Raw genomic sequence first — 23,719 nt, 5'->3', positions numbered from 1 at the left:
TTGTGAGGCATTAAAGGAGTGACACTTGTGACTCTAAGCTTTCTAAAGCCATTACAAGGAGGATTTGAGATTGTTATTGCTACATAACAATCAAGGTAATGATTCTAACCCTAATCATATGTCAATTTCATATTTGTATGCTAGTCAATTAGGGTTTATTGCTTTGGTACACTATGTTGTATGTTTAATTAGAAAACCCTAGATCAAAGAAATTAGGGTTGCATGAACACCATAGGAATGACGTTATGCTCATAATCCATCAAAACTATCCTGCTACAAGCCTACAATGTCTTTAGGCTTTAAGTCCTCTTCTTTTGTCAAACAATCACATTCCACCTTCAGCTTTCTTTATTTTCAGAACCATCCCTTCAAGCAACCAATTAACATTAACACAAAACAAACACATTTAATCAAATACGTTTAAAGTTAGGGTTGATGTAAAATTGAGTTAACAATTTTAACAGCTTGTCAAAGTAAGAATCGGCTTCGTTGATCAAATTATAAAACTTCTATATCCTTTATAGAAAAAGGAACCGTTTGTGAATCAAACTATAGGGTAAACAGAAAGTCACATGGTATTAAATAACTTAGGGAATATGACTTATTAAGGCAATTAACTTTTCAGTTTGTTCACATGTGGGTAACTATTTTTTTTCGTACACATCTAGGTAACGAATTTGTTGGAAGTGTTCACATATGACCATTATGATCTGCCGTAGCAGGTTACATCTGGTCATAATGGTCATATGTGAACACTTTCAACAAGTTCATTACCTAGATGTGTACAAAAAATAGTTACCAATATATGAACAAAACAAAAAGTAAGAGTAAATTACACGAATGGTCCATGTGGTTTGGGGGAAGTTGTGCGTTTAGTCCCTTATTTTTTTTAACTCGGATGGTCCATACTGTTTACTTTTATTGCGTGCTTGGTCCATATCTTACCTAAAACTATTATTATGCCCTTATTAATTAATTTATTAATTATTCTTATTTATGTATTTATTTTTTTATATATTTAAAAAAATTAATAGACCCCACATATTTATATCTCCTCACCCTAAACTTGAAACCATGTTTGAGAAATTTAATCTGGGTCCCACCGGTCACCATCCCATCTCTCATCCTCCTTAACTTTTATTTCTTTTCCATCTTTAGTGACATCGACGTCTTCACAATCCCTTCTTTTTTCAGTCCTTCAATTCCGGCGAACCAACACCACAACCCACCGTCTCTTCATCTTTAGTGGGTTAGTGGGTTGTAGTGTTGGTTTGCCAGAGTTGAAGGACCCAAAAAAGAAGGGATGGTGAATACGTCGATGTCACCAAATATGGAAAAGATATAGAAGTTGAGGAGGATGAGAGATGAGATGGTGATCAGTGGGACCAGGATTAAATTTCTCAAATGTGGTTTTAGGTTTAGGATGAGGAGCTACATATATGTGGGGTCTATTAATTTTTTTTAAATATATAAAAATAAATACATAAATAAGAAAATTAATTAAAATATAAATTAATAATGGCACAATAGTCTTTTTAGGTAAGACAGAGACCAAACGCACAACAAAAATAAACAGTAGGGACCATCCAAGTTAGTTAGGAACCAAACGTACAAATTCCACCAAACCATAAGGACCATTCATGTAATTTACTCTTACTTTTCTTTTGTTCAAAGTAACTATTTTTTGTACACATCTAGCTAACCAATTTTTTGAAAGTGTTCACATATGACAACTATTACCAGATGTAGCCTGCTACAACAGTCATACTGGTCATCTGTGAACACTTCCAACAAGTTTGTTACCTAGATGTGTACAAAAAAAACAAAAATAGTTACATAGATGTTAACAAACTGAAAAGTTAATTACCTTAATAAATCATATTCCCAATAACTTTAAGCTCATAACATTTTTCCTATGCATCTATATTTATATTTATATCTATACTATACTATAAAAGAAACATATTTCTTTTCACCACATGCATTTGAACTCCTAAAATCTTCATATTTCATTATAATATATATATATATATATATATATATATATATATATATATTATTAAATGTGAAATACTATCATATTAATGAAAGATTTTATGAATAATAAATATAATATATTTAAAATGTTAATTTAAATTTAATGTTAAATCCAAAATATAAAACAAAACATTAAATAAACTTAAAAATATTCAAAGTTCCTATAAGAAACTATTATTTCATAGTTATAGTAGTGTTCAAAATCATTCCAATTTTATATAACAAGTTGCTATAAGAAACTATTATTTCATCGTTAATATCAATAATGCCATTATTTTCGATATTATTTGCCAAATTTTAACGATATATTTTTATTTTGCGCAACGTGCGAATATTCGTCTAGTTTATATTAAAATAATGTTTCAATAAACACACATCAACTATGAAATAATAACTATGAAATAATAGTTTCTTATAGCAACTCAATTTCCCTCTTATATTAAACCTACATTTACGATTTAACCCATTAAATGTAATCCTCAAAAGAGTTCATTTAGGAGCGAGAGATAATCACATCTCTATGTAGCTAACCTAATGCGTTATCCTCTTCTCTAAGCTCCAAGTAACCCAAGCCTTCGATCGAGTCGCATGAACCAACTCTCGACTTGGAGTTGGAACAGGGGCAAGCCAGTGACAAACCTAACTGATCTAATCCAAATCATAGTCTGACCCACTTTGATATCTTCACTTGGGTTACATGATTTTAAATTGAATCATGAGACCTAGAAGTATTTGATAATTATAATTTGTGCTTGTAAATTTATTACCACAACATTGGTGTTAATTGGTTAATTGCATTTAATGAAAAAAGTCAACTGAATCCCATTTTTATAGTATTTGTTAAATCACCTTTTATGTTTGCTCATTTGGTTAGTATAGTTTTAGTATTACATAACTGAATTTTCACTGTTAGAAATAGTTTTCCTCTATATAGTTAAAATCAAATCATTTTTACCAACAAATACCTAGTCAATCTACCTCTAGGATAGAATAGTCCATGTCGGCGGTATATATGGTTTTACAACTGTATTATTTGTACGATTACATATATTTGCGAGCATACGTTTTCATAAAAATACATGTTTGAATCCTCTAATATGTTATGTTTCCAAGTAGACTAAGAATTCTCCATAGACCTTGCACACATAAGTGGATCAATCTATCCAATAAAACCACATGTTGTTTCCTTCAATTTTCCAAACAATGTAATTACGTCTAGAGTAAGAAATGTAAAGAGAAATTGAAAGAATCAAAATATAGTTACATGTTTAAGGCACGTATAAAAGCGTTGAGCGGGATTAAGGGACGTCCATGCCGGTTTTACAATTGAAATCCTCCCATAAAAGCATAGAACCATATCGATTGAGGGGAGAGTTTTGAAGAACAAGAAGAAAGATGTTAGGGAAGAAGACAATATTAAGTAAAAAATATAAAAAAATAATTATTAAAATATTAAGAGAGAGAGAGAGAGAGATGAACTAAAAAGACAAATATAAACTTGTGTCGTGTGAGGGTATTTGGAGGGGTTAACGAATTGTGTTTACAAATGTTAAGTCGAGAAACCAGGTTTGCAACCAAACTAGCTTAAAAGGAGTAAACTTGCAATTTTCAAACTTTTTTGACGCATGTCATATAAAATGAAAAACCGCTAAACCATTTTTGCAATTTTTCCTAAAACATAAATAGAATTCCAACTGTAGTTACTTACAACAATAATAGACATATGATGAGATATGATAAACAATCTTGTTTGATGCTGATGGTGTTATAGTCAGCTTCCAATGAGTCATTATCGTTTTTTATGTTAAACACAGATTCATATGTTTTAGGAATCATTATCGTTTTTTATGTTAAACGCAGATTCATATGTTTTAGTCTATTCCTAAATCATTTCTAATTTGAACTATGATTTGGAAACATAAATGAGTTTTGGGATTTCTTTTGAAAACAACTTATTGACTTTTTGAATCAATAAGTTAAAAAGGTGTTTGGGTAACTTGAAAGGATTTTTAAAACTAATATTTCTATAAGCTTAAAAAAGAATTTTGAAAAATCACAGTGAACTTGACTTTTTGAAATTGTTTTTGTTTTTTTATTTAAACATTTCCATGCCCTCATTTAACCGTATACTTCCTTAGGCCACCTCCAACACAAAAAAAAATGGAGTACAAATAGGATAAATATTGTTTCATCTCCAATCATACTTTATTTTTTACCCCTAAAAATATATTACTAGTATATTTCATTCCACCAACTTACATAGATTGTCAAACACCTTTATAATAATTTGGTTTTAACAAATATATAATATATATTTTTTTCATTACAATAATATTAAATAAATAAGATTATATTTATAAAACTTAATTATAAACTTTTGTAAAATACGTTATGGTGTTTTAAAATTTCAATATTTATTTAAACTTTTATATGAATTTGATAAACAAAAAACAAACTTTATATTTATAATTAATTAGTATATAATAAAATATTATAAGTATGAAAAAATTCCAATAAAGTTCCAATATTTTGTCTCAGTTTACGGTTTAATCCAAACTTTTATTTTTTGAAAAGAAAAGTCTCAATTATTTTATATTTTGCCCAAGTTAACGAAAAAGTCCATATATTTTTTTCAATAGAAAATGACAGATTATAATATAAAATTAGATAATCGAGATTTTTTTTGTTCAAAAAATAAATGTTGAGATTTAACCATAAACCGGCCCCAAATATGGGGACTTTATCGGAGATTTCCCTTATAACTATTAAATATTACATTTAAATTATTATTAGTAGATAAAAATAAGCTAGAAATATATAAATATATAAAATGAATGACTAAACCGACAAATCAAAATTTATCTCCATTTTGGGAGAATAAATAGTATAACACCATATTTGGTGTTTGGTGTTATACTATTTATTTCTCTAAAAATGGAGGAATAAATAGGGTAAGACCGAAGAAGATTTAGGAAAAATATGGGAAAAATAATGGAAAATAGAAGTGTGTTGGAGATCCTTTTTGCCTTATACCCACATAACTTATTTATAGTCGATTTAAATTGTAAAAACTAAACTAAACGCTTTTTTAAAAATGATTTATAGACTATTGTCACTGTAAAACTAATCTAAATACCTTTTAAATTATTACTATTATCATTATTGGAGTATGGTCAAATAAGAACACCTAAAAGGTTGATAACGTGAGAACAGATCCGGATTATTTAAATATCTAAATCTAAGGTTATTATTAAAGGGGCGATTTATGAAAAATTCTAAAATTGATGGAATTAAAGTGTAACATTTAAATGGTCAGAAGGGCATAATAGAAATTGCAGCTTTACCTATTTCCTATAATTTCTCACTCTGTTACCTCTTTCCTTTCATCTTCTCATATCTATATTTCCCCCTCTCTAGGGTTTCATAATAATGCAACCTCTTTCTTAGAAACCTCCTTCTCACATTTCGCAATCGTCGGCTCAACTCGTCCTATACACGCCTCCGAAGACTGGTTCCCCTGTTCGCTACTTTGTCGGTGATCCTATTGATTTCTACTCACCGGCGCAACCTCGCCTCCACTTCGACGCAACAAGGCAGCGACGCCTCTGGTAACCGGTTCCCCTGTTCCCTACTTCTTCGGTGATTTCATTGATTTCTACTCACTGGCACAACCTTGCCTCCACTCCGACGCAGTAAGGCAGCGACGACTCATGTAAGTTTCGATTCCTTGCCATTGTTTGAATGCGATGTCTTTGTTAATTTCTTTTCTTAAATTGATTTCATAGTTATGTAAAATATGTTCTTTGTTGATTTCATTCACAGTCGATGCATTTGTTGATTTCATTCACAATCGGTTTCTTTTTTTAACTAATATGATTTCATACGCAGTCGATGTCTTTGCTGATTTCATTATAAAAATTCAAATCATTTTGAACTTGTTTTTACTGTTATGCATTGCAATTATATGGAGTAAATTTTTATTAGGGTTTACTTGTATTGGGTAAAATTATAAGTTCAAATAAGTTTTATGGATGCACTATAAAAGATAAAATCATCATTTTGTTAATTGTTCATGATTAGAACTACGTTTTTTAGATATAGAGATCAAGAGGTAAGCTTTGAGTTTCAATCATTAATGATTATAACATTTCATTAATGATAATAACCTTTGTTGTAGGTTTTGGATATTCTGCATGAAAAGCACAAATTTCACCGATAGACAATTTTGAAGAAACGGGAGCTTGACGTAAGCTTTGAATTTTAATAATTAATGATTATAACATTTCATTAATGATTATAACAATTGTTGTAGGTTTTGGATGCTATGTAGAAGAGAAAAGCACCAATTTCACCAACATATAATTTTTGAAGAAATAGGAGCTTGATGTTTCAATTTTGTATTCTTGTATTCTGAATAGCTAATTATCATAGTATAATTTCTTTTATGTTTTGAGTTATTCATTTATGATTACATATATAAAATAGGTATTTATACTATGTATTGTATTCATTAGTGATTACAACTATATGAGTTTTATTTTAGAAATTGTTCTTATTCATTTACAATTACAAATGTATTGATTTTTTTTTTAATTTATATTCTACTTTATTCAATTATGATTATGATTGTATTCATTAAAAACTATAACATTTTATATTTATGAATGAAAATGTATGTTAATGTATGAATACATGGTTTTTAATCATTAACTTCAATTTTGTCAATATTAATGTACAAATTCAAATTCTAATATAATCATTTATGATTGATAGTTTATTTTTTATTTACCATTGACGTATGATTTATGTGAAATATGAGTAAAACAATTTGATGTTTTTAAGAAAAAACATTAATTTTTTTAGTTTTAAAATATGTTTTGGTAAAAAATGATTTTTATATTCCATTAACGAAAAAAATCGAATTGAATTTGGTAACCGATCATGAATTTATGAGAATTTGATTGAATTTTAATTTATTTTAATTTTAAGAAAATATACAATTGAAAAAACTGTAAATTTGGTACCTGTGATATTCAAAAAACTTTGGATAAGGTCCAAAAAGTTTTCAACTTGCATGGAAGGTCCAAAAGATTTTTCTGGGTTTTTGGTCCAGAAAAACTTAAAAAGATGTTTATGCCCTTTTGATTTATTTTTTCCTTTTTTCTATAAGTATTTTAATGTTATTTTGATTTAAAAAAAAAAAAAGAAAAAAAGGATTTTCCACTCCCACCCCCATCGTACTCTCTCTCTCTCTCTCTCTCTCTCTCTCTCTCTTTCTCTTTATCCCACACTCTATCTCTCTCTCTCTCTCTGACTCTTTCTCTCTCATTTCACTGGTTACTCTGTCGATTTATGATGAACATACATAGACACAAATATCTCTCACACAAAAGAAACCCCATAAAATCCAATCTACAATCGATTTATGTATGTGTGTAGGTGTAGGTTTCCTTCTGGAAATTGTTTTCTATATGTTCATCCCTAAAGTTCATCGGATCCCCCATAAGATGCAAATCAAAAAGCTTTGTCTGCCTCTTTCTGAAACTAAAATCGAAGTCAACACCCACCTCCCATCCCTCATATCTACTTCTCCTCTTACCCTGAGTCGAAGGAGACTGAATCGATGTCGTCATTGAAGTGCTTCAAGTAGGAGTTTTCAAACAATTTTGTTGTTGCATGTTAGTTCTTGAGAAATCGAGTTTTCTGATGATTCTGATTTCTTGGATACGCTGAGAAGGGCTAGAGTTTCAAATTTAGGGACGATGGTTGTTGGTGATTAGGATAGAGCATTGGAGAGAAAAGCTGATTTGTGGGTTCCATTTAATAGGGTCAAGAATGGGGAGATTACAGAAGAGTATTTCGTACTCAGAACCATAAATGATTTCATACGAATTTGTATGTTCATACCTAGAAATCTAGAGAGATAGAGAGGCTACAATAAGTTTAGGTGGGGTCGAGTGGGTGATGGATATCGAAGATGGGAGAGGTGGCCGGAGATTGGCGAGGTTGCTGGTGGTAGGTGATGATGGATCTGGTCTAGTTCTTTCATCTAGAAGTTGCAGGAGAAATGTTAGGAGAGAGAGAGAGAGAGAGAGAGAGAGAGAGAGAGAGAGAGAGAGAGAGAGAGAGAGAGAGAGAGAGAGAGAGAGAGGGAGTGAGAAAATGAGTGGGGTACAATGGAGAGGGATCGGGGTGTTGTTTTATTTTTTATTTTTTTTATAATTATTTAAATTTTGAAATAAATAAAAAATGTAAAAAAGAAATAATAAGGGTAAAATAATCTTTACATGTTTATTTGGACCAAAACCACGTAAAAGTTTTGATTTTAGATATTCCATGCAAATAGGAAAATTTTTGGACCCTATCAAAAGTTTTTGCAAACCACAAAGACTAAGGGGATGTTTGACTTAGCTTTTCACAGCCAAAAGTCTTTTTTGGAAAAGAAAAAAAAACAAAAGATGTTTGGCAAACTAGTTATAAAAGCCACTTTTGAAGTTTTTACATAAGGAAAATGAAGTTTTTGGAAAAGTTAAGAAATCATGATTTTTTGTAACTTTCTAAAAAAAACTTTTGGGGTTTGAAAAGCTAAGCCAAACACCCCTTAAATTTGCTTGTCTATACAATTACTATTATGCCCTTATATATTCATTGGTCCAAAATTGTTATCGTATTCTCAACCTTTACGTTTCTTTTGATCATTTCCGTATTATTATTATTATTATTATTATTATTATTATTATTATTATTAGTATTAGTTTTTTTATTATTATTATTATTATTATTATTATTATTATTATTATTATTATTATTATTAGTATTAGTTTTTTTATAACACTCTCGCCTACGAGCTTCAGATTAACAAACAATCCCAAACACAATGCGTTTCAATTTGTCAGATTCCAACAACAAATAAACAACAAATAGGGTGCACTTCAGCACCCAACAAAACCACTGTTAACCCCCAAAGGTCAATACACATCGGCGGCTCCTCCTCACCAACCACCACGCTCTCTGCAACTAAAAATGGCGATTTGTCATCACCATCAACCTTCATTCACCATCCCTTCTTCTTTCCCATTCACTACTAATCTTTCAAACAAATCCCAACTTCATCTCCCATCGTCTTTCCGCTGCAATCTATCCGTCACTACAAATCTCGAACCCGAACCCGTTTACACCGCCGTCAAGTCATTCGCCCCCGCCACCGTAGCCAACCTCGGCCCTGGGTTTGACTTTCTCGGTTGCGCAGTCGACGGGATCGGAGACTATGTCACCCTCAAAATCGACCCCCAAGTTCACCCTGGCGAGGTCTCAATCACCGAAATCACCGGAACCGGCAACTCCGCCAATAAGCTCAGCAAAAACCCTATCTGGAATTGCGCTGGGATTGCTGCCATTTCTGTCATGAAGATGCTCAACATCCGATCCGTCGGCCTCTCTCTATCTCTAGAAAAGGGTCTCCCCCTCGGAAGCGGTCTCGGTTCCAGCGCCGCTAGTGCCGCCGCCGCGGCAATCGCCGTTAATGAGATTTTTGGTGGAAAGTTACCTGCATTGGATTTAGTCCTCGCAGGGCTTGAATCGGAAGCTAAAGTATCCGGATACCACGCTGATAACATTGCGCCGGCAATCATGGGTGGTTTCGTTCTCGTTCGGAGCTACGATCCTTTAGAGCTGATTCCGTTGCAGTTTCCGGTCGACAAAAACCTCTATTTCGTCTTGGTGAATCCGGAATTCGAAGCGCCGACGAAGAAGATGAGGGCGGCGTTACCAAAAGAGATAACAATGTCGCACCATGTATGGAACAGTAGTCAAGCAGGTGCCTTGGTGGCGGCGGTGTTGCAGGGGGATTTGAAGGGGTTTGGAAAGGCGTTGTCTTCTGATAAGATAGTGGAACCGAGGAGGGCGCCATTGATTCCGGGAATGGATGCTGTGAAGAAGGCTGCACTTGAGGCAGGGGCTTATGGGTGTACGATCAGTGGAGCAGGGCCAACTGCGGTGGCTGTTACAGATAACGAGGAAAAAGGGAGGGAGATTGGGGAGAAGATGGTGGAAGCTTTCATGGCGGAAGGAAATTTGAAAGCTGTGGCTATGGTGAAGCAATTGGACAGAGTTGGTGCTAGACTTGTTAGTAGCATTTCCAGATAATTATGAAGATGAAATCATTGAATCATGATAATGGGTAAGCTTTCTGAGTTTGTTGATGAAATAAAAATTGGCTATTTTTAAGAACTTTGGTCTATGGCTCAGAAGCTAATCTTGAATGTTGAAAAGTTTGTATTTTTTTGATTTCTTTGATGATTGTGTGACGATTGGTTAAGTTTGCCTACGAAATTAGCAAAGAATTTTCACTATTGCAACATTTTCCTTTTATAATGTATATGCTATAATTAGTTGTGTTTTTCAAACAACAATGTTTTGGTAAGAAAAAATTGAAAGTATTACATGATAATAGAAAGAATTGAATGGAAGATGATATAATGCAAAAATATATGAAAGTACATAATCATCTTTTTGTGTTTAAGCCCTCAAATAAAATCATCTTTCAATTTCGTGAGCACTAACAATAAATCCAGTTTTAGCAATGTCATACAAAATTCCAAATGTATGGCATCTTCATTGCTAAAATTTGATAAAGCAAAGTATAATGTCCTAAAAAAAAGTTTACAATATTATAATTGGGCATCCTTTTTTAAGTAGAATGCTTAAAAAAAAAGAAAGTACAAATACTATTATAGAACGAAATGAAAAAGATGTTATAATGCACAAATAAATGAAAGTACATAAGTGTTTCTTACTTTTAGCCCATAAATAAAAGAATCATCTTTGCATTTCTTGGCACTATACATCTAAATAATCTATGTCTTGATTTCCGATATATCAAATGTCATCCAAATACAAAACATTTTTGTGTTAAATATTTGGTTAATTTTCAGTTTATATTGTCTTAACAAGGAAAAGGTTAAAATTGCAATGCTATATTTGAATTTGCTTTTAAATCATTTTTGTTTATAAGAAAAAAGGTAAAATTACAATGTTGCATATTGATATACTTTTTGAAAGTACAATGTTTTAACAAGAAATTTCTTTTTAAATCATAATGCTTAAGAGAAACAAAAAAGGAAAAAAGAAAACTATAATTTAAAAAAATGAAAGCACTATATGCCAAACAAAAAAATAAAGCACATAGATTGCAATGTATATACAATTTTTAACCCATAATAGCAACTTATTTATATTTTTTAACAAATAATAGCAAATACATTACCTATAATAAAAACATAATTTTATCTTTTATACATAATAGCAACATATTTACATATCTTTTCCATTAAATATCAACATGTAACAAATAAAGTAAATTGCCAATATGAGTAGCAAAATGCAAGTATGTTGCTATCTTGACTAAAAATGATGTACATTGTTATAACAGGTAAAAAAGGACATAAATGCATTGTTATTATGGATAAAAAATAAAATACAATATGTGAAAATGACAAAAACTCTTAAGTTTGTTAGAAATGTACAAGTTTACCCTTTTGCATATTTCCTCTTGCGTATTTTTGTTTCATTAAAGCTAGAGTACGCTTTTTGCTGGTTTAATGAACATTGCTGTCAAACATAATAGCTTTAATGAATCAGAAATAAACAAAAAGGTAAAATTAGAAAGAAAAAAAAAATTGCAAACCTCCGACTTTAATGAACCTAAAATACGTAAAAGGATAAATTCGTACATTTCTACCAAACTTACTTTTATATCATTTGCCCATACATTACTTATATAATCTTTACCTATAACCATAAACCACAATTCTACTTAAAGATTTTATATAAAGGGGTAAAAGTTGATGAGACAAAAAGATTTTCGGGCCTAAACTTGGTGCATTAATTTAAAAAGGGAAAAAATACAAATGTTAAAAGACATTTGGTACAAAGCTATTACAACATAAACAACTAAAAATTTGAATTTTTCCATTTCAATCACAACAAAATTTAAACCAAACCAAAACACACGCGCGCGCTCCAAAAAACGTCACCGAAATCAGTTACCCTTTGCGGCCGCAACCTGTTTTGCACCAACTGCAAAGAACTCGGTAATAACTTCAAGTGGCATTCCTTTTGTTTCCGGAACCTTCAAGAACACAAACACCCACGCGATCACACACACAATCGCGTACAATCCAAAAACACCCGAGAGACCAATGGAAGTGAGAAGAACCGGGAGTGAGTATGTCACGATGATGTCACATATCCAAAATGTAAGGGCACAAATGGCAATGCAAAGTCCACGGACTCTTGTTGGGAATATTTCCGCACATAAGATGTTGGGAATTGGGCCAAAGCCCATCACGAAAGTACAAAAGTACACCACCACACTAGCGGTTGAAATGGCGGCGTTTACTACACTTCCAAAGTCGATTACACTTCCCACCACCAAGATTACGAGGGTTAAGATTAACACCGGGATTGTTGTCAATAAAAGAGTCCTACAAATTGCAATAACATAGTTTTAAAGATATTAGAACATGAAAAAGACTTGTTGGGTATCATTATTCGTAGCGTCTTTACTTTCAATTTTTTTTATTAGAGCATTGTACTTTAAAAAATTCTTACGAAGAAGACGTTCTACTTTAAAAAGTCAACATGATTATAGCATTTTACTTTTAACTTTTTTCTGAATTTTGTACTTTGAAAAACGTACCCAATTATAGCAGTGAAAATTGCTTTGTATTCGGATGAAATTGCTATAATCAATAGATTTTTCAAAGTTTGATGTTGTGATAGAAAAAATGAAAGTAGGATGTTATAATAAACGTATTAACGAAAAAATATTGCTATTTCTTTCATTGAACCCAATGTAAAATAACAAAATGACATTTTGTCCCTTGAGACCCCGCTTGTTACACATGACAAGACAAGACAGAATAAAATAAGACTATTGTGTACTGTGTTTGACGTTAGATTAGATTGATGTGAACGGGACAAAAATTTCAACTTTTTGTCAAACTCAAAAAGGTGGGACAAAGACTTGCATCAAAACTTTTGTTTGTGTAAAAGACGTTAATGCCCTTTAATACAAAATTTCAAGAAAGTAACTAATTACCTTCTTCCAGAAATATCCATGAGCCTCATTGCCACAGCAATACAAGGAAGCATCAACAAAGTTGTAATGCAACTAATAAGAAGAGACGATGAAGTCGAACTAATTCCCAAATTTGATAAAAGAACACCAACACCCGCTTCCTCAAGAATCTGAGGCGTGTAGTAAAGAACTCCATTGATGCCCGAAAACTGCAAATAACAAAAAAAAATTTAAAAATTAAAAATTCAATAAACAAAAAAGTTTCCAAATTCCAATTTATATTTACCTGTTGAAGTATCTGAAGCCCAACACCAACAAACAAAGCATGTTTAACCCCGGGCTCAAAAAGATCCTTCCAACTCGTTCCTTTCATAGCCGCTTCAGATGGGTGCACCATAGCGGGTCCCACCGGGTGCTGATCCACAAGATCCTTAGAATAAAGCGCGGGTTGACTAACCAAAGCCGCCGCCTGAAAAACATCACCGGCATCCGCCGCCATATCACCGCCAGCAACCGAAATCAACGACCCGCGTTGCGACCCTCCGATCCCGGTCCCGCCTTCTTGATGCAAATAAATCCTCTTAAACCCGCCTTCCTTTTTACCATCTTGCCCTTCTCTTTCCGTCCACTGCCACGCCAGCTGCCACCCGCCGCCAATTCCAGTGCTGCTCAATTCCCCGGCGTTGTTTCCGACCACACTACTGTTTCTAACACTTAGAATGCTTCCATGTGAAGCCGGTTGAATCATGTCCTTTTCTAAACTTGTGGTTTGTCGGGAAATCAACGGGGAGTGGAGATTATCATCAGAATCGTTATTCCCGCCTCCGACATCGGAACCGGAATCATCACCACCATCTCTACCGACACTCTCTTCATCCCAATCTTCATGTTTAGGTTGGTTTCCAGTGACACTAAACATGCTCCCAAAATGTGGGAACAACATGCTGCCTTTGCTACCATGCGCATCTGGAAGCTTTTCATGGACACTTCCGAAGAGGGTGACAAGTGGGTCCATAAGTGGGACGCCACTAGGGTTTATAGTGCTTCCTTGACGAGATGCAATTCCGAGCATACTTTGACCGGTGACAGGTCGAGCGATCCATGAAACCCCAGCGTCATGACCGTATAGTTTGATTTTAGCAGCTTCGTCTTGTTCGTGTTCAAGATCATTTGCAGGTCCGATTATGTATTCTTCGATGGAGGTTTCACCGCCGACTCCAAGACCTTCCACTAGTAACGCCATCTCACCTGTCAAATCGGGAAAAAAAAAATCAGAAAGTTTACAGATGTGATGTTTCGTTACGAAAGATAGAGAATTGGTGAAATTGTTAACCTGAGACGTCTTCTTTGCCACGTAGCCTCTGTAAGACTTGCTTCGCTTCCTGCATTCGACCTTTGCTCACGAGCCACCGGGGAGATTCCGGCAAGAAAAAGATGGTGAGGACGAAGTAAACTAGAGAAGGGATTGAAAGAACGCCGAGCATCAATCGCCAGTTGGGTGATTCCATTAATGACATTCCGAACACCATACAGTAAGAAAGGAACATCCCGCCGGAACCTGTAAACTGCGGCAGAGTATTGAGCGAACCTCTGATTTCCGGCGGAGCTGTTTCGGAGATATAAACAGGGACAAGAGTGACAGCCAATCCGATCCCCAAACCATCTAGTAGTCTAGCTAATAGAAGGATGTAAACGTTGGGTGACCAAAGCATGACTAAACCGCTAACGAAGTATAGGATAGAAGAGATGATGAGCATCGGTCGTCGGCCATATGAATCTGCTACTGAGCCGGAGAAAGTTGTCACCAAGGTCGCTCCGATCAAGGATGTGGCCACGATTAGACCTTCGATTGTTGGTTCGCTTTCCAATTTGAACTCTTTCTTTATGTACAACACAGCCCCTAAATCGCAAAACAACACCGATTGTTTGTTAAATTATACTTTTTTTAAGAAGAATTTTGAGATTTGGAGCAATGGATCAATGAAGATCTGGTTTTTTTTAAGTAACTTACCGGCGATAGTGGCGTTATCCCATCCCTGAAGCAAGTTACCAACGGCGGCGGCAACGGCAACTAGCACAGCTCCGCTCATCTTCCTAACTTCTTCTCTACTACGCTGTAGATGAAAGTATCAAAACCCCAATTCAGTAAATCGACAAAAGAAAACACACACAGAGACACACAAGTAGATAGACACAAAATAACAGATCAAGCGATCAAATTGCGATAAACCCATCTTGAGATAACGCTATATGTGATGTCTACTAACGTTTAAATAAGAAAAAAGAGATAATTTAGGGGATAGATATGAGAATTGAAAGGATTCGCAAAAACGTAAATCCAAGATTCATGTCTGTTTGAAGACGATGAATCTGAGATTTGTTTCAATTACCGGCGATTTGTGATATGAATAACAAACGGTGCAAATCTATGGTGATTAGATGAATCGTTTTATCTCACTTGAGAAGTGATATGAGTGAAGTTGAGCTCACTGGGTTGTGTGCATTTGATTCAGATTAAAAGGAAACAAGAAAAGGGAATCAAAAATTAATGATTGAATTGTTATCAATTATATGTATAGTGGGGAAATAGTAGGAAAGTAGAAAGAATACCCCAAATTACTAATCAAACAAATACTTGCTTCATTTGAATGTAGAAAGAAAACTTCGAGAGAGAAGGAGAGAGATACCGTTGTTTGGGTGAGAGTCCAAGACTTGTCTACTTCATGTTGAAAAACGTCTCGATCAGTCGACTAGAAGATGAATTCACTATTCAGGGACTAGAATGGTCAAATGGTTATAAGTTGAGGGAGCTTTCTGAAAATTTGAGTGACTTAACTTAAGTACAGTTCTTTTTGCTCCGCTGGCTGAACGACACTTAAAGTGTTGGCGTCAGCAATCTTGATGGTACACAAAATGGCAATGTTACAAAAATAGTCCCCTGGGATATTCAATCATCTACATGGGTTAGTCGATCATTTACACATTTTGTCATTTGACAACTACTTTTGTAATAATGGTCCTTCATGTACTTTGGCATTGGTGAGCATGAGAGGTGGACATACCCTTTTTTCAAATCAAACTGGATTGGTTTTAAAACCGGTTAGTGTTTTTCCTACGGTAAGAAAACTAGTTTGATGCAAAAGTAATGCAGAGTAAAACCAAGTTGAGGCAAAACTAGTTTAGGGGCAAAAAAAGTTCAAGCATATAGGACAGCTGCAAAATCGGTTGAAAGCAAGATCAGGAAAGGAAGTGTTTGGATGTAGTTGTATCAAGGATGAACATAGGTTAGGAACCAAAGCGAGAACTGAAGAATCAGGAAATGAAGAACCGAGAACCAGACACAATACCCCAATTCCAATTGGTTCCAGTTTGGTTATACAAGTAAGTGTGTTCTTTAAAGATGTGTTTGGTTTCAAACCTGGCCCGAACCGAACTAAGAACCGATTTAGAAGGAAATGGAGAACCGAGAACTGGATTGAATACAATGGTTTCGGTCTCAGTTTTTTCCGATCCCTTTGCACATCAAATGCTCATCCCTAAGTTGTACATACAACTACTTGGGTTTTTTTGGATTTTTCGGAACTTCTAAACTTTTTCAGTAGAAAAACCAAGGAAAGGGGTCTACTTTAACAATATTATTTCACAATGTTTATTTTGTTTGTTTAATAGAGGTTATTTCCTCTTGTAGTGTCTTTATTTTACTAGCATCTTGCTAGTTTTAATAAAAATTATATTATTACACTGTTTTATAGAAAAATCTCAAATCTCAAACTGGTAAAGTGGCGGTTCAATTTTAAATTGAATTAGTTTGTATAAAACTATTTTTTTCATAAATCCGTCGGATTGTAATTTCGTTTTTTTCAAACCGTTTTTTTGTGCACATCTCGTAGAGAATTTGAAGGATGGAAAGGTGTAAGAATAGAAAATATTTTGGCAAATCGACGTGAAATTATAATGAATTTGTCAATGATCTAACGAACACACATTTTTTCTTATTTATGTGGTAGTCGTTTTTTTTTTTAATTATATAACTTTTGGATATTTATAAAGATGACCATATCGACCAAATCTTAGTCTTAGTATATAGTATTAAAGGATATGATTAATTATTTCCTCTTTTGCCAAGATAACTATAGAGTCCATTTATTTTTTTGGTGAACGGCAAGATATGACATAAAATTGTATGAAATCTCTTATTATGAGTCTACTTTTCAGAATGTGCATTTTGAACTTACTATTTTCGACATAGATTATATTTAAAGTTGTCTTAACATTAGCTAGACACATATTCCAAACATATATTACACATTGGTTTTGTAGTAGCATTATCTTCCTACACACGTATTGCTTATGGATTAGATTTTTACAACAACTAATAGAGATCTACAACTAAAAATAAGTTCATCCAATTGAATCCACGAAAAAAAGTTTTATCACCCTCCCTCTTTACTATTATGATCGTGAAAGAACCAATCACAAAACTACTACCATATTAAGAAAGATGTCAAACACCATTTTGTAGGTATTGTTTGGTGTCTTGAGATTTATGGTAGATACATTTTTAATACAACACTTGTTTACTTGAAGTCACAATTTCATAAATATCGTTAAGATTGATGATCTTCAAAGACAACACCCCTTTGGAAGGGAACTAATTACACACAATCTCCATAAACAGTTGACATCGATGAAATCAACAGGCCATGCTCCTAGCCTGCGATTAGGGCATGAAACAAAATGTTGAATCATGATCCTTATTTTAACGAGTATGAAGGAATGTTTTAGGGACATCAATAATCTTGTCATTATATTTAATATGTTCGATTACATTGACATTGTTATCAGTAATATCATCCCAGATGAACATCATAGGATGTGTTGTCGAAGTTTGATTACGAATTTGCGGTCTATGATTATGAATATTAGGTATGTCTTCAACACGGTGTCCTTAAAAATTCCAAGATACAACAATGCAAAACGATTCTTCAAGATCGCCTGAATTGATGTTAGGCGGGAGTATACCTTAGTTGCAGCAAGAGGACGAAGTAGAAATAAAATCGGATGAGAGGAAGAAAATCTTGGTTCATTTTTTGTTTTTCAATTGGTCACACAAGTGCTATATATATACCACAAAATGTAACTATATGTTAAACAGTAAAACGTAACTGTTAAAATTAAAGAGCATAATTAATCAAGAAATCAAAACCGAAATATATGATTTATGACCTTTAATATGGCTTTATAACTTATACATATTTAATTACGAAAAATTGAAAAAGGTCCTTGAACTTTTCGGGTCAAACAATGGTGCATTCATACCCGCACACACATGCTCCATGAACTTAAGCCAGGTTCACATTTGCATCCATGTGCACTCACAAGAGAGAGTCTTTGTGTCATAATATTTACAAGACTAAGAAACCTTGTTAGTCTATGATTAATCAGGAAATCAAAACAAAAATCTATGATTAACCATCTTTAATACAACTTTATAACTATAGTTGCAAAAAGAAAAAATAATTGTAAAAGATCCTTGAACTTTTCTAGTCGATCGAAGTTGCATTCATACCCGCATACACAAGTTCAGTGAACTCAAGGCAATCTGGTTCTGGTTCACACCCCCCCCCCCCCCCCCCCCCCCCTTCTGTCTCTGCGCACAAGAGAGAGTCTTTGTGTTATAAGACTTACAAGGCTAAGAAGCCTTCCAAGTTTATGATTAATCAATTAATCAAAATCGAATTATATGATTAATGGCTTTTAATACAAGTTTATAATTAATACATATTTAGTTACAAAAAGAAAAAGTAATTGCAAAATGTCCTTGAACTTTTCCGGTCAACGAGTGGCGCATTCGTATCCACACACAAAAGTTCAATGAACCCAAGTCAATCTAGTCCACCCTTGCACATGCTAGAGAGAACATTTGTGCAATAAGACTTACAAGACTAAAAAACGTTTGTAGTTATAAAGCCATTTTTGTTTCATACTACCACTTATGTAGGATGAAATAAAACCCACTTAACCCCTTTGTTAGTTTCTTCCAACTAGCTCACTTTCGCATGCAATTTCTCATTCGTCTTTAATCTGTTTATGACATGTGATATATTGAAATGAATATATCACGGAGGAGAACACGAACACATAATCATTTTTCCATTTTAATAATGTTTAAGGTTCGAAATTCGTGCTCAAAATGGGAAAAAACCATTTTTGAAAATTCGTTAAAAACAATTTTGCAACATATTGCAAGTCTCACCTGGTCGACACTCTCGGCCGGAGCAGTATGGTTTGACCAGAGTGGTACGGTTCTTGACTTGGCTCTATTGGTCCATTCATTTTGCCTTCAATTGCACTTGTTGGTTGACTGTGTTGTCGTCGTCACCATGCTCAACAACATTTTAATTAACTATGATGGTTATAGTGATACATGGCTAGCGATGGTCACCGATGCTAGTGTTAACCAATTGGTGAAAGGTGGTAGGGTGTATGGGGTCTTTAGCGTTAAAGATGTTTGTAGTTAGATGGATGGTCCTGCTAGGAATGTGATTGCGATTGGTTTGTGACAAAGATTAATAGCTTTGAAGCAAATTTAATAAAAATAAATGATGTCAAAATAACAATACATATTACCATATTACTTTTCTTTTCAAATTAATGATATTAATTATTAAAGATGTATCCCACAAAAATAGGTAGCAATAGACTAATATGAAAAGATTCATATCTAAGTTTCTTATTATATGTAGCAAGTGCTAAATTATTATGCTTATTTGACGACTTGAGATTTGATCGGCACATATTAAATTCCATTATCATTTATTTTATTAAATATTATATTAAATACTCAATTGGTTGGTGAACTGTAAATAGAATATGTGCCGTTTTTGGTTTATTTGTCATTGTTGTCTAAAATTCAATGAATGATGCTATTGTCTAATAATTCCTTTAAAGAAAGGAAAAGAAATAAAGATATTTATAGGTATACTTAAAGCTGATGCGATTTTGAAAGGTTTGTTTGAGGTGTCAGTTCACTTCAAATCAATTTGATAAAATTACATAAATAATCTTTATAGTTTATTAAATGTTATAATTTCACTCTATGTTATTATTATTATTTTTCTTTTATCACAAATGTGGTCTCTTTTGTTTCTAAAAATTACATTGTTGGTCCCCTTTTTACCCTTTTATTTTACTTTATATTTTATTTTATTTTACTTTTAGCTTATTTTATAAAAATAAAGTAAAACAAAATATCTTTTATACCCCCTCTCCTTTACCTTCTTTATCGGTAGAACACATCAAACATCTCTCTCTCTCTCTCTCTCTCTCTCTCTCTCAATTTGATTTACATCTACGACTTTGTTGAAATGGTATCCATAGGGCGCAAAATCCATGCCCTAACTGACTCACAGATCTTATATGATTGATCTCACCGCTTCTTCAATCTAGACCATCTTGTTCAATCTATTGAAATGTGATCCTAGTAATAAGTAGCGATATTTTGATTTGGTAGCGATGGTGATAACTACGGAGTGAGAAAGAGAGATTGCAATGATAGTTTCCACCAAAAGATGACATCCTCGATGCTAACTATTTTGGTTTTGACCCACTGGCTATCTTTAAGCATATTCCAGCAAAAGCCAACCACCTTGATGTTGATTGGCGCCAAACCATCAACTCCTCACTGCTGAATTTTGGTAATCGATTTTGGTGTGCTTTAGTTTAAACGGATGTTCTTCAGCACACAATCATCTGATAATCGGTTTCTGGTAATTGATTTTCTTGGGTTTTAGTTTGATTTCATCTAGTAATATATTTTTGTAGTTTATACAAATGTTATTCAAATCACAATCATCTAATAATCAATTTTTGGTAATTGATTTTGTGGGTTTGTGTTTGATTTTATCCACCAATTGAACTTTGTTCTCTTTTAGTTTAAACATATGTTCTCTTTTTGGTAATTGATTTCACATGTTTGTGTTTTATTTCATCCGGTAATCGATTTTTGGTGTGACTCCATCTACTAATATTCATTTGTTGAAAGTTGATCCCACAAGTGTTTGTTTGACATTTAATTGTTTAAGAGAGAATCAATATCATCTGGTATAGTTGGTACCATGAGAAGTATAGTTACATTTTGAAATGTTCTTGTGAGAATCATAATCAAGCCCTATAATCATTTTCTCAATTCAATGAAAAGTTCACTTGTATTTTGTCTAAGTGTCAAATTCAGCATTATAGTTTGTTATTTTGGTTCTTGACTTAACAAGGTTGAAGGAAATGATGGTTATCAGCAAGGGAAAAGGGAGTATGAGAGAAAAGAAAAAGGAAAGTAAGTACCATGAGGAGGGGAGATAGGGATAGGCGTGTATTTACTTTATTTTATTTTTAATAAAATTTAGTTTAAAAAAAGATAAAAGAAATTAAAAAGCAAAAACAAGTCATTTCATATAGCTTAGGGACCAACTATGCAAGTTTTAGAAATCACATGGATCATTTTCGTCTAAGAAAAGTTAGCATGGATTAAAGTTGTGACATTTGGTAAAGCAAAAGAACCATTTATATAATTTTTTTTTTCAAATAATTATAATCAATTGCATGTAATTATAATTGCACGTAATTTAATAAAATTATAAAAATGGTTAGTTTAGTCAAACTTGTGGTCTCATATAAGTCTAATATCTAACAAGTTTATAGTTTGTATATTTGTGGCTTTCAAATCTTTCTCTTTTTGTTAAAATTCATGTTAATAACCTTGCAACTAAATTAGTAAGTGTGGTGTGATGTTTGAATAAATATCATAAGGAAATAGATTGTAAACCTACAATGATGTTAAAAGGTGCTGAAGATCTTGAATGCTATCAAGATCTTGAGAGTAAAAGTAAAATGCTGATACTTGTTAGACACGTTAACCCAACAAGATGGTGGTGTTCAATGCTGAAGCAGTTGAGAAAGGGGGAGAACAACCACTTTTCCGGCTGCCCCTCTCATGGTTATTTAGCCTCACTAGGATTGTTCCGGCCTTCTATGGTGGCAGAAAAGCAGTGGAGGTGTCAAAGGTGGTGATTTAGGATCTGGTGAGGTGGCTAGACAGTCGAGAATGGGAAGGTGCAACCGGTTTTACCGGCGACAATTTGTGGGTCTTTTCTTCGTTGCTGGTAGTGAAAAAAAATTGAGAAAGTAGCAACAACAATGACTATCAAGGTGGGGGGTGTCACACCCCCAGACCAAAACGGCGGAAATGTCCGGAGGCGGGTGACTTCATTGTGTAGTATCATAACAATTGCATATAAATGAAACATAGCAAATCCAAACAACATACATAAATATAACAGACTTACATTGTTTTACATCATGTTTATGTTTTCAAGTGTACACAAAAGAAACATCAGTAAGCAAATTTCCCAAAATACAGCAAAATAAGCTTGAGTCCGCAATCCATAACCTGTTTATTGATTTCTTGAGAATACAAGTCGTTTGAAACACGTCAACATAAAATATGTTGGTGAGTTCATAAGCATGTGAGTATAAAAACTTTGATGATAGTTTAGAAATCCAGAAAATCCAATATTTTCTTATCAAATGGTTATAATTCTTGTTTCAAATCGAGTATAATTGCATGTGTGTCTTAATTCATCGTTTTCAAAATCGTACGAATCGTTTCCACAGAAAATCCTATATTTTCTGATGTATAAAATAGTAGTTTTTGGTAAAAACATAACACTTGTGTGGAAAAGTCTAATTCAGGTAGTAAAAAATTGTTGATTTTCAACCGAAGATGAAATCTGTATAAATACGTTTATGATATATTCTAGTGAGTCGTTATAACCATACTAATATGACGGAGTGCTTGTTATAACATTCTTCAGGCGTCGGTTTTGTTCAAGATATTTGTCACCCTAGACTGGCCGGTCTAGCTGTAGCAAACAACGGAGGTGCAGGGTGTCAACCCCGTATAGATATATACACAAATTCTCGCTCTCCCTCCAGGAGACTCTAGTTATAACTATTACAGGACTTAGGGTGTACAATAATGTATATAATATATATGTACTGTGAAGATTATGTCTGACTAGAATACTAACCGATCTTTGAGCAAATTGTGAAATTCATTATTTACTAAGTAAATAATAATAATAGTTGTAGTTGTAACTAGATTTTTCGTTTCGTTTCGTTCGTTTATTGAAATCAATCCGTTTTGAAATATTAATCCAAAATGACCCAATATTATGCAAGCCGGCAAATAGCCCATTTTTCCTTATATAAAATACTATGTGTGATTCAAATTATCGGAAAAAAGCCTAGTTGTGAGTTATATACGTATCTTTGGCTCATGTGAGTTTAAGACAACAGCTTTATGACATGCAAAATTTTCTGTCATAAAGGCTTTATTTGTGTATTTTCTTGCTGCAAATATTAATATCAAATATTGATGAAATACCCCCTAAGAGTTTGCAAAAACAATCATTTATGGGCATAAATTCCAACACTTTGTAAATCCTAGCAATTTTGTCAACTTATAAGTCTATTTCAACAACTTTTTATCTTTGGATATAGAGATGTGCAATAAGAGGGGTATGAATGGACACATTCAAAACCTTG

At 33.3% G+C, this 23,719-nt stretch overlaps 2 protein-coding genes across 5 annotated transcripts; one reads left to right on the top strand and one right to left on the bottom strand.

Annotated features, from left to right (window-relative positions):
• Positions 1 to 8,894: 8,894 nt before the first annotated feature.
• LOC111910590 (homoserine kinase) lies at positions 8,895 to 10,396 on the top strand. Its single transcript, XM_023906416.3, has one exon. It carries the CDS (start codon positions 9,061 to 9,063, stop codon positions 10,180 to 10,182), a length of 1,122 nt encoding a protein of 373 aa, XP_023762184.1. The 5' UTR covers positions 8,895 to 9,060; the 3' UTR covers positions 10,183 to 10,396.
• A 1,500-nt stretch (positions 10,397 to 11,896) lies between these two features.
• On the bottom strand, positions 11,897 to 15,856 carry LOC111910591 (monosaccharide-sensing protein 2). Of its 4 annotated transcripts, none has more exons than XM_023906418.3 (6): positions 15,728 to 15,856; positions 15,129 to 15,231; positions 14,451 to 15,017; positions 13,404 to 14,365; positions 13,139 to 13,326; positions 11,897 to 12,521 (listed from the first exon to the last, which is right to left on the bottom strand). In XM_023906418.3, the coding sequence occupies exons 2-6, from the start codon at positions 15,205 to 15,207 to the stop codon at positions 12,077 to 12,079; spliced, it is 2,241 nt and encodes a 746-aa protein (XP_023762186.1). In that variant the 5' UTR covers positions 15,208 to 15,231; positions 15,728 to 15,856; the 3' UTR covers positions 11,897 to 12,076. The 4 variants fall into 4 exon arrangements, with proteins under 4 accessions (XP_023762186.1, XP_023762187.1, XP_023762185.1 ...); XM_023906419.3 differs by having other exon boundaries at positions 15,805 to 15,846; XM_023906417.3 differs by lacking the exon at positions 15,728 to 15,856 and adding an exon at positions 15,508 to 15,707.
• Between the last annotated feature and the right edge of the window lie 7,863 nt (positions 15,857 to 23,719).

Source organism: Lactuca sativa, chromosome 8 (genome assembly GCF_002870075.4).
Source record: "Lactuca sativa cultivar Salinas chromosome 8, Lsat_Salinas_v11, whole genome shotgun sequence".
Lineage (NCBI taxonomy): Eukaryota > Viridiplantae > Streptophyta > Magnoliopsida > Asterales > Asteraceae > Lactuca > Lactuca sativa.
The sequence above is the reverse complement of the archived record's forward strand: the minus strand, read 5'-3'. Positions and strand labels throughout refer to the sequence as shown.

Excerpts from the sequence above, each read along its gene's own strand:
- LOC111910590 (XM_023906416.3), top strand. The coding sequence starts at position 9,061 with ATGGCGATTTGTCATCACCATCAACCTTCATTCACCATCCCTTCTTCT.
- LOC111910591 (XM_023906418.3), bottom strand. The coding sequence starts at position 15,207 with ATGAGCGGAGCTGTGCTAGTTGCCGTTGCCGCCGCCGTTGGTAACTTG. Across the intron at positions 15,018-15,128 it reads GGATAACGCCACTATCGCCG|GGGCTGTGTTGTACATAAAG; the intron begins GTAAGTTACTTA and ends TTTGCGATTTAG. Across the intron at positions 13,327-13,403 it reads GGCTTCAGATACTTCAACAG|TTTTCGGGCATCAATGGAGT; the intron begins GTAAATATAAAT and ends TGTTATTTGCAG.